Here is a 12,321-nt window from a genome sequence, read left to right as displayed (position 1 = left end):
AACAATTCCTTATTCAAGGTTTAACAAACATGTAAAACCATACTGGTCTAAAACAGTTATGCCACATTATAGGCGATTGTGGATAGTAGCCGGAAGGCTCCACGGTTTTCAGTGTAATGAGTACAGATTTAATAAAATGCAAAAGATTTATTTCGTACGAAATGAAATGAAGCTTATTTAAAATATTAACGCGACTTATATGGTTCCTTGGATAAAGATTGTGAGGCAGCTCACAAAATGTTATGGACAAAACTTAGAAATAATAAGAAAAAAGTTGGTATATTATGTCTTAATGGTCCACAATACAACTATAACATATACAAAAGGACGAGTGCCACAAATATTTTCTAGCACAACCTGTCTTATAAATTGTAATATTAATTTAGTCTAACTATACTGTAAGTCTCTTCATTTTATTTTTGTAACGTGACGTCACCTCTAAGCTGACACCCATGTTACGTCACGAGTGTGAAAGCATACAGTGGTGTCGAGAAGACCTACTCATATTATGTGACGTCATATACTACTTTGTTTAAAAAATGACGTAATCAACCGGTAGCAAGTGCCGTGTACATCCTAATATTAACCAATGAAAAGGGCGGATTAGCGTCTACACACGTGGTAGACGGTTTTTCTACCACCCCTTTCTAGCACCTTTCTACGACGTCATTGTGCTAGAAAGATTTATATAGCCCTGGGGTCACAGATTTTTCTAGCACCGAGGCTTCCGATGCGTATTAACGGGACATCTCTGAGCTTGCTGCATTGCAAGATGTTTCCAACTAATAAAATATTTCTACGATTAAACTAATATACTCTTCAAAAGAAGAAACGCAAAACCACATTGTCGTAACATTTGGAGAATTGATTTCATTATTGAATGGTGAGTCCCGATAATTACCAAATGTTGCAGGATTGTTCACAATTCACTCTAGTCCATTGTGAGTAAGTGATAGGACACACCACCAAGGTCAAGGTCATCTGGAGTCAATACCGGGTGTGGCCTCCGCGTGTGTTGACAACTGCCTGGCAGCGCCTGCCCATTGAAGCAACCAGAGTACGGATGACGTCCCGGGGGATGGTGGCCCACTCGGCCTGCAAGGCTGCTGCCAGCTCGGGCAAGGTCTGGGGCTGTGGTTGTCGCTGTCGGAGGCGTCGGTCCAACTCGTCCCATAGATGCTCAATTGGGTTCAAATCCGGTGATATCGATGGCCAAGGAAGGACATTAATGTTGTTGTTCTGTAGGAAAGCCGTTGTGAGACGTGCTGTGTGAGGCCTGGCGTTGTCATGTTGGAACACTGCGTTGGCGTTGGCCATAACTGGAACGATGTGTGGCCGGAGGATCTGGTCAATGTAGCCCTGTGCATTCAGGTTGCCCTGCACGTGGACCAGGTCAGTTCTGCCAGTGTGTGAGATGGCTGCCCACACCATGACACTACCCCCGCCGAATCTGTCCACTTCCTGCACGCAGTTTGCCGCATAACGTTCACCACGACGCCTATACACGCGACATCTTCCATCATGACGTCGGAGCAGAAATCGGGACTCGTCACTGAACCACACCTGTCTCCATCGCAGTTGAGGCCATTGTCGATGAATCTGGCACCACTGCAGTCGGAGTCGACAGGTGTTGTGATGTTAAGATGACACCTCGAACTGGACGTCTGGCACGAATTCCTACCTCACGTAGGCGGTTCCGTACGGTCTGGTCGGATATCCTGCGCAAACCTGGTATTGCTGCGGCTGTGGAGGTGGCAGTAGTCAATCGTTCCCGAAGGTGGCGTACCCGGATGTAGCGGTCCTGCCCGGGGGTAGTGACCCGTGGTCGACCGGATCTAGGGAGGTCACGTGTTGATCCATGTTGCTGGTAACGGTCCCACAGTCTGGAGATGGTGCTTGGGGACACATGGAATGCCCTGGCAACGGCCGTTCTGGATTCGCCTGCGTCTAGTCGGCCGATGGCATTGTTTCTCTGCGGTTCACTGAGACGTGGCATGTCCTGGATTGTCAACTGTCGGCCAGATACAGAGGCCAGGCAAGCGAACACCCTGCACTTTTATACTGTCGGTGTTCATGTTGCACGTGCAGACAACGCACGTGCAGTGGTGACATGGTTTGCACGTGGCTGCGTTTTTGCGAATATTCACATTTTGGAACTTTATTGTACAGTAGCTGCGTTTTATCGAATGTAACCGTGGGAATGTGTTTGGGACATGCAATGACCTTATATTCACAAAGCATGAACCGGTAGGAAACATAAAATCGGAGTTATAACCCATTTGTACCCTTTTGCGTTTCTTTTTTTGAAGAGTATATATTAAATGTATTTTCTTGTTTAGAATAACAGTGTCTGTATATTCAATATGTTTCTGGTCGTCTTAATATTTGTAAGAAGCCCAAACTGGATTTTGTCTTCAAATAATTTCGTACGTACGAAACAAAATATTTTAGGAAATAAGATGAAATTTTAAAGGAGATTCCTGAGTTTGCTGCAATTTTTAAAGATGTTATCGATTAACAGAGACTTTTTAACGATTGTAATTACATATGGTATATTTTATGAAATAAACACGTTTAATATACACTTTAATATATATTAATATACACTTTAATATATATTAATATATATATATATATATTCAATACATGTATCCATTCAGTCTTTCATTCCAGTGTATTTTGCTCTATACTTCAGTTCCTGGCGGCAATCGACAATGGACTGTCGTTCGTCTTCATTTAAATGTCGTTTAAACGTGTAGAGCAGTTGGAAATCGCACGTTCATAACAATGGTAGAGGCTAGAACTCTATAGACACTAATCTGGATGCTAAGGACGAAGGAGGAAGAACTGTGTTAATGCTAGCTTCTGTTGATAATGATGTTGCTAAAGTTGAGTTACTTTTACAGTATGGGGCTGGTATATACGTTGTTGATTGACACGGAGACAATGTTTTACATTACGCTGTGAAGAAACGCCGTAAAGAAATAGTAAAGAGTCCACTAGAAAGTGGCATGGATGTAAACAGCAGAACTATGGAAAGTGCCTGTCAAGAGAATAAGACTGATGTGATTCGTTCGTTGCTAGACAGTGAACGAAATCTTCAATGTCATGATCTTAAAATGTGTGTCATGAATGCTCAGAGTTTGAATAACAAAAAAGAATCCTTTAAAAAGCATATAATCGAAAACGATTTGGATGTTTGTATGGTAACAGAAACGTGGTTTAAAAAAAAACATCAGACACGTGATTTTATTCCAAATGGCTATTTAGGAATACGAAAAAACCGAGAAGATAACAAATATAACACGAAGCAACAAGGTGGTGGGGTTTTAATAGTTTATAAAAAGTCACTGTCTGTCAAACAAATTCATCGTAAAGACTGCCGATCGTTTGAATTTGTCGAAGCTGTTATGAAAAACCACTTAAATTGCAGGCTCATTTGCATGTATTGGCCTCCTAATGAAAAAAACCCACAGGATATCTTGCAAACCTCAGTTGATAACTTTGAGACATATATCAACGCACTTGATAAACCCAACGCACTTCATAAACCAAATAACGTTATCATTGCTGGGGATTTCAACGTTCATTTGGAGAAAATAAAATCCCCGAAGACTAAGTATTTCAATGACAACCTCAAACTATTTGATTTAAAACAACACATCGAAAAACCCACGCGCAAGACGGCAATACTTGATTTGTTAATAACTGATAAAGCTAAAAAAATTAATGATATTGAACTTTATAAGCAATATGAAGAAGTATATACCGAACATGCGCCTGATCATATTCCTATTCATTTCAAAGTGGAAGTAAAAACGGCAAGATACACGAATGAAAGGTTCAAGAAAGCTATGGAAGCGGGACTGTTGGTATCATCTGAGAAAGGATATACTCAAACAGCTCGCTTGTTACTAGAGTACGGAGTAGATATAGACACAGCTGACACGTCAGGAGAAACTGCTCTACATCGAGCCACAATTAACAGTAAGAAGGACACAGTGAAATGTCTTCTAGAGTATGAATGTGATGTGGATGCATCTACATCCGATGGAGAGACGGCACTAATGCTGGGTTGTGAGAAAGGTCATACTGAGATAGTACGGCTGTTGATACAACGTGGTGCAGATATAAACACGATTAATACTAATCGAGACACTGCACTAATGCTGAGTTGTGAAAAAGGTCATACTGAGATAGTACAGCTGTTGATAGAACGTGGTGCAGATATAAACTGGGATAATAATAATGGAGACACTGCATTAATGCTGGGTTGTAAAAAAGGTCACACCGAGATGGTACGGCTGTTAATAGAACGTGGTGCAGATATAAACACGATTAATAATAATGGAGACACTGCACTAATGTTGGGTTGTGAAAAAGGTCATACTGAGATGGTACGGCTGTTGATAGAACGTGGTGCAGATATAAACACGATTATTAATAATGGAGACACTGCACTAATGTTGGGTTGTGAAAAAGGTCACACTGAGATGGTACGGATGTTGATAGAACGTGGTGCAGATATAAACACGATTATTAATAATGGAGACACTGCACTAATGTTGGGTTGTGAAAAAGGTCACACTGAGATGGTACGGCTGTTAATAGAACGTGGTGCAGATATAAACACGATTAATAATAATGGAGACACGGCACTAATGTTGAGTTGTAAAAAAGGTCATACTGAGATAGTACGGCTGTTGATACGACGTGGTGCAGATATAAACACGATTAATACTAATGGAGACACTGCACTAATGTTGGGTTGTGAAAAAGGTCACACTGAGATGGTACGGCTGTTAATAGAACGTGGTGCAGATATAAACACGATTAATACTCATGGAGACACGGCACTAATGTTGAGTTGTGAAAAAGGTCACACTGAGATGGTACGGCTGTTGATACGACGTGGTGCAGATATAAACACGATTAATAATAATGGAGACACGGCACTAATGTTAAGTTGTGAAAAAGGTCATACTGAGAAGGTACGGCTGTTGATAGAATGTGGTGCAGATAAAAACACGACTAATAATAATGGAGACACTGCTTTAAACATTGCTCACCGAGGGGATCATAGTGACATTGTGAAGGTTTTAGAAGACAGCATGGAAGATACAAACACTGAGACTGACGATGAGAAAACTGCTGTATATACTGCTGAACAAAATGATTAGTTTGACATTGCTGAGCTCTGGAGAACAGGTAAGAAAATAAACGGGAGGGGGGGGGGGGATTACTGCCAGGTAAGTTCCCCCCCCCCCCCCCCTTAACCGAGCTAAGCACTTTCATGTTCATACATACAACATATAACAACATATAGACAAAACATGCATTTAAAAATATATATTTATTAACTAATATATTTACGAGTTTAAAATTGAATGCCAATTGCCAACCATTAACGAGAGGCGAAAACCTAGGTACATAACATTAATATTAATGTGTTTTTAGACCTAAAATAAGATTAAAAGGAAACACAACAGCGCGCAGCCTATCGATATTCTGCAGTGAATACTAGCCATCAACGTCCTGGGGCTTGTTATCTAAAATACAGTCAGATTCACACATGTCCCTGGATGTCAGCGACATATCCGAGTTGCCCTCTCACATCTCGGGTAATGTTTACATCAATTTGGAAAATCATGAATCCAGGAGCATTGAATGAATGAATGAATGTTTAACGACACCCCAGCACGAAAAATACATCGGCTATTGGGTGTCAAACTATGGTAATGCAAATAAATAAAGTGATGATCAACATCAATATAAAAATTCAAGGTTTAAACAAAAACAGTGTAAAGAACTGTGCAAAAATACAAATACAAATATCACAGAATTTTACGGACACCGAATTTTACTCTAAACTTCAATTTGTGCTGTATTGGCCATTCTCAAAGAGAATGTTACACCCCTGCACCACGGTGAGGTTACAGCACGCGTAGGGGAAATCCAGGAGCAGTGCCAGTGTGTGTGTGTGTGTGTGTGTGTGTGTGTGTGTGTGTGTGCGTTCCCCCCACCCCCACCCCAAACACAAACAACTAAAATATTAATATTTACTAAACCTAAAGTCCACAGTAGTGCTTAGTAACTTATACAATCACAGTGTTCAATGCCAAATAAGTATTACAATACACAAATCCTACACTAAGAAATAACCACCCCCAACCTCAATAAACTTAACACCTATCCAACAATTACCAAATATAATACTACCTAATTACCTGTTTCCAGTGGAAGATGAAGACCACTCGTCTCTCACTGTATTTATATTCCATCACTATAATAGAGCGGCCTCCCATTGGCCGAAACGTATCAGTCTATCCAGAGCAAAGCACGTGCGAAAGCAGCATGCACAAACTACAATACATTTCAGCCTATCATCTGTAATACTGGCAGCCATAAATAACGCAATACACCATCTGTAATATTGGCAGCCATAAATAACGCAATACACCATCTGTAATATTGGCAGCCATAAATAACAATACTATTCACAGGTTTGTTACTCAAACATTTGCAACCGGCCCTAGCCAGGCCACTGAACTAAGTAGACGTCTGTATAAGCAGATTAGTGATCAGTCATTTTGGGGACCGTACACGGCCCAATTTCTCTGAGGTATCGACCACGGAAACCCCCAGGACGGAGGCCAAACACACTTCGGCGATCTCCGGTGGTGTTTCTAATGTAAACAAACCGAAGGTTGCCGAACGTGCAAGGGAAAACAATGTCACAGCGATTGGCTTTTGGCAGGACAGTCTCTGTGTTATTGATCCCTGTAGTGATTCACAGGACGATTTCGCTACAGTAGTGTACAAGAAAAACTCCCGTAAGAATGCTTGCTCACCGGGATCAGGGTCCGGGGATTCCCCCCAAAAAAACTTACTTTTCAGTCACTGAAAAACTTTTGGTTCCAAATCAAACGCCCCAAGACTAAACGAAACGTTAATTTGCTCTCTACTAAATTTAACAGAAGTCTTCCACTTTTTAAACCGAATGTGGAGATGGACATAGATCACTTTCCTCCCATATCAGTTGACTGAGAGCGGATTCAGGAGGGGACCGCCCCCTTCTACAGACAGGTAAGCCCAGCCATAGAGGGTGGGGTCGGGGTGTGCGGCTAACATGAAGACTGCCCCCACTCCTCAAACATCTCAATCCCCCTTTCAAGTAGTCAATGGGGGGGGGGGGTCAAACAATAGACAGTGGACCCCCCACCCCCGAATCTCTGTGTGCGGATGATTGCTAAATCCAACCTCACAGGGCAGTCGGGTGCGGACCTTCTCAACAGGATAAAACTTGCCAAACGTAGGCCACAGAATGATTATGTATCAGGATAAACCCGTTAAATGTGCCAAGTTTCAGAGGTAGGGGACACACGGTAAAAAAAAATGCTAGGCTACCAAGGAACACCCCCATTTGCTTCAGGTGCGGTGCCAGTCACCCCAAGAGGTTCCCCAACAACCCCTTGCACGAGAGTAGTCTCGTGTGCAAATTGCCGGGGCCCTAATTGCACTCATGCCAGGGAGTGCCCGGATTACATTAAAGCTATGCGAATCTTGGCTGAAAGGAATGGAACATCAGGACAGGATAGGAGGGGTACCTTCCCCCCGTTCACTTGTCCCCCATATTAGATCACCCCCCCCCCCCCCCCCCCCCCAAAAAAAAAAAAAAAAAAAAAAAACGTCCAATAAAGAAGCTTCTTGTATAGGTAAACAAGGGGTCTCTAAACCCGTTTATAATCCTACACAACCTATTTCGGCTCTGGATTTGCTAAGAATTATTTCAGGCCTCGTTTTGAAGTCCCCCATCAAAAATTTACATTAGTCAGTATTGAGAGAGCCACCATTGAAGCGTGTGAGGTGCTGAATAAACATCTGGCTATAAAAATAGAAACCTCTTCGGTCCATAGCAGAAATGTAATGTGGTATAAGGAGAGAAATTTAATTGAACTGGTTGAAGAAGAAAATGAAATTACTAATTAATGAATTATAATTAATTTAAGCAGTATTCTTTCGTCCTTAATTATGGGTACAAGACCTAAAGATATTAATATATAGTACATTAGCTCGAGTCACCTCTAGACCCCCCACGTATTGATATGGTGTAGGGGAGGGCTAGCGAGGACTGTGTGTAACACTTCGGCAATCGTTGACGACCAAATGGTAGCCAGCCACTGTGTCTAAAAAAAATTCCTAAATGTGATGCCACAGACATTAAACTTACAGTACCAACGCTACACTAAGAAACCCGACGCCTCTTTGCGAAACGAACCTGCGCTGTAGTTTCTTGTGGTGACGTAAAGCAAAGTGTGTGCCTACGTGACACGTTGGTACTGGTTAACAACATGTATGCAGCGATTTATTTATTATTGATGGGATGGAATGAAATTATTTTTTAGTGCGATTTCGGTCTGTGTGTGTGTGTTTGTGTGTGTGTGCGCGCGTGTGTGTATGTCTGTGATATATATATATACTCTGTCAAAAAAGAAACGCATAGGCGAAATATTCATGGAATTATCTCTTTAATACAAAGTGGCATAATTTCGTTATTTATGATCGTATCACAGTCAAGTTTGACATGATTATGTGACAATGTTCTTGCTATGGACTGACTACAGTGGAGGCGTTTTCGTCACCAAACAGCGTCGCACGAGGGCGCTGAAATCAGTACGTTGTGTGGCCACCAGCAGCACCAATCACTGAGCGACATCTGCTTGGCATAGACTGAATGAGTCTCTGAATCAGGGCACGTAGAATCCTAGCCCATTCTTCCCGCAATGCATGTGCCAGTTGCGGAAGCGTCTGAGGCTCCGGGTCACGCTGGCGTACACGTCTGACCAGTTCGTCCCATAGATGTTCAGTGGGGTTGACATCTGGCGATCTTGATGGCCATGTCAGCACATTAATGTTCTCATTTTGTAGGAAATCCATTGTTACACGTGCCGTATGCGGCTTGGCATTGTCCTGCTGAAAGAGTTCTCTCTGTCGGTCCAAAATGGGAAGCATGTGACGGCGGAGAATTGCATCCCGGTAGCGTACAGCTGTCAAGTTGCCTTGTACGAACACAAGTTCACTTCTGCCGGTGTATGAGATGGCTCCCCACATCATGGCACTCCCTCCACCGAATATGTCAACTTGGGCGACGCAGTTGTTGGCAAAACGTTCATTGCGGCGTCTGTAAACACATTGTCGTCCATCACGTCACTGTAGAAGGAAACGTGACTCGTCGCTGAACCATACTCGCCGCCAGTTTCCCAAGTTCCACCCCTGTACATTCGTGCACCAGCGAACACGTAAATGTCGATGTTGACATCGCAAGACCGGGCCAACATATTGTCTCCTAGCCCGTAAACCAGCTTCTCGAAGTCGGTTCCGAATAATTTATGCAGACACCCTTCTCAAACCAGGTATGCGTCCAGCAGTGTTGGTTGCTGTGGCAGTTCGGTGACGCAAGTGCAGAACCCGGATGTAGCGATCTTGTGCTGCAGTTGTTATGCGCGGTCTTCCACTTCTGGGCCGGTCTTCAGCTGATTGAAACTGCTGGTACCTGTCGCAGAGACGTGAAATGGTGTTCTGATGGACGTTCATGTGGCTGACTGCGATTCAACTAACTGGAGGCGGCCTATTGCAATGTTTCGATTCGGCAGGTTTAGTCTTGGCATCTTGAAACTCGTCTACGTCGAAATGGAAATGAGGCATCATTGCGAGCATTGCAGCTTTAAATACCCATCACTACCTCAATCTTTTCCCCGAGTTTCACGTGCATTCGCCAAAATCATTTCACGCCGATTTCCTATATATATATATATATATATATATATATATATATATATATATATATATATATATATATATATATTCAAAACTTCGAAAACCCGATCTTGAAGGGGACGTGGAAATAATTCGAGTTTCATGGAGTTCGAGTTTTAGAAATTAATACTAGTATAATAAGCGACCCTGGTTTAATAAACGGTATAAGCTTTTTTATGAAACAAAACATTTTAAGGCCACCGGTTAAAGACTTCTTTAATTATTTCATCGAATTAAATAAGGACCTATCGGCTAACACAGTGCCCGATATAATTATTGATGATCTCGTAGAATAAGTAAGCAACGATGATATTATAAATAGAAGATTCAAATACAAAATACTAAAATCTATAAAACAACTGAAAAAACAATAAAACGGCAGGTGTAGATAAAATAATGAACGAATATTTTAAATCGACAGCCCATTTATTGCTCCCATTCTCTGTTAAACTCTTCAATATAGTTTTAGACCACAGTGTATATCCAGAAGTATGGCTGACTGGAATAATTATTTTTAAAATCTTTAAAAATAGAGGTAGTAGTTCATCCGCTAAGAATTATCGACAAATTACATTGCTGTTCAAAGTTATTTACAGCTGTATTAAATAACCGTCTAACTACTTTTATTGAAGAAAACGATGTTATAAGCGAAGCCCAGGCTGCTTTCCGTAGAGGTTATTCGACTACAGATCACCTATTTACACACTTCATTCACTAAGTGATATTTTGAAAAAGAGGAAAAAGAAACCATATTGCGCATTTGTTGATATAAAATAAAAGCTTTTGATATGATCCCATGAGCACATCCATGGCCCAAGTTACTAGAAAAGAACATAAATGGTAAATTATTTAGAACCATTTATCAAATGTACCCACGAATAAAAATCATTAAGATTTGTGAATAACAATAAATCACCATTATTCCCATGCCATAAAGGTGTACGTCAGAGTAAAATTTTATCCCCGATTTTATTTCCCCTGTATTTAAATGGCCTAGAAAACTATTTACTCATATATATGCGGTTACAAATGCAAATTAAAAATGGAATTAAAGTCTGTATATTAATAAACATACATTTCACTTTATTACAGGTTTTACACTTGAATTATTAATTAACTATAACGACTGGTTGCATCGTATTCTTAATGGTTTGGTCAGTTTATGGGTTGGTCAGCTGTGTTACTATTTTGGGAAGTTGGGTGTTGTCAGTTACACGTGAAGTTAATGACAGGTTACGCTTGACTGAAGACATTGACACATGACACGTAGAAATGCATGCTGGTAAAAATCCCATCTTTTTCCCCGCCAAATTAACCACACCCTGAGCATTCTATCTCGACATTTCGAAGTACACACACGTACAAGAATATTTGTTAAAACTATTAACCGACTGCAAAGTCGTTATATTGATATATAAAGTTATCACTAGACTGCTGTGGGTTCAGCGTAAGCTGAAGCCAGATGTTCTGGTAAGCGACTTGTTTTTATTAATTACTACTGTTATTACGGTCTTATGTACACGTGTCACATGTAACATTATATACGTGACAGCGCGTTGAGAAAAACATGTTTTTATTGTGTAGGCCTACCAATGTGAATAGAATGTAAGCAGTGTTTTAATTTATGTATTTTAGGTTTTTTCCTGAAGGCAAGAGAATAAATTCTGTGGAACCCACATAGCAGTTTTGGCTTTTTATTCAACTTCCACCGAGTGACAGTTACAGATGGCGCCCAACGTTTAATTCGCCAAGGGAAACCAGACATCAGCACGCCAGAGATTCGGTCAACCCATGTGTAACGACGCGGAACCACTACAAATTCATCTCGTGAGTTACAGGTAGACTTTCCGTGATGTGTTTTGTGATTTCATGGACGACAACGTGAGTGCTGGCTATCAAGAACGATGTGATCGCAAGGTCGACATTTATTCATTCATTTGTGTTTCGGTGAATTCCTACGAGTGTGTTGCTGTGTTGTCATAGTAACAGAAGTGACAGTTTGGAGACACATATGCAGTAACTTTGACAATAGTCCGGTGTGAGCAGCAGATAGTATTTGTTTTTACAGCATCTTTGCCGTTTGGCGTTTGTATGTATGTTTTCTAATTTGCCTGTATACATTTTATGATTGAGATCTATAGTAATTGTATCAAACACATTTTTATGATGAGATTAGATTTTATTATGTTATATTTTGCTGTTTTGTGTGAGAAAGAGAGAGAAAAAAACCCACGTGTTAAATAGGTTGTGATATTCATTCATAGAAAGCCGGTGATTTTTTTTTTTTTTTTTTTTTTTTTTTTTTTACGGAGATTCCCGAACATATATATTCGGGTGAAGGTCATCTTTTGACACTTCCGGTTTCTGTCAAATCGATGTTTGCAATTTTATAAATTATCCAAGATCATTTTCGTCATTCAGCCTGATTATTATTATTATTATTATTTTTTTTTTTTGGTCTCTTTCTTTATTTATTGTAAAGAGTAGTTCACACGTAATGTGTTG

At 40.8% G+C, this 12,321-nt stretch overlaps 1 protein-coding gene across 1 annotated transcript; it reads left to right on the top strand.

Annotated features, from left to right (window-relative positions):
- The first annotated feature begins 3,854 nt into the window (after positions 1-3,854).
- Positions 3,855-5,180, top strand: LOC121385032 (ankyrin repeat domain-containing protein 29-like). The gene has a single exon (XM_041515568.1). The coding sequence runs from the start codon at positions 3,855-3,857 to the stop codon at positions 5,178-5,180; it is 1,326 nt and encodes a 441-aa protein (XP_041371502.1).
- Positions 5,181-12,321: the final 7,141 nt, after the last annotated feature.

This window comes from Gigantopelta aegis, chromosome 11 (assembly GCF_016097555.1).
Source record: "Gigantopelta aegis isolate Gae_Host chromosome 11, Gae_host_genome, whole genome shotgun sequence".
Taxonomy (NCBI): Eukaryota; Metazoa; Mollusca; class Gastropoda; order Neomphalida; family Peltospiridae; genus Gigantopelta; species Gigantopelta aegis.
This window is presented reverse-complemented; position numbering and strand designations above follow the sequence as displayed.

Bases quoted from the DNA above. Each gene is read 5' to 3' on its own strand.
- LOC121385032 (XM_041515568.1), top strand. From the start codon at position 3,855: ATGGAAGCGGGACTGTTGGTATCATCTGAGAAAGGATATACTCAAACA.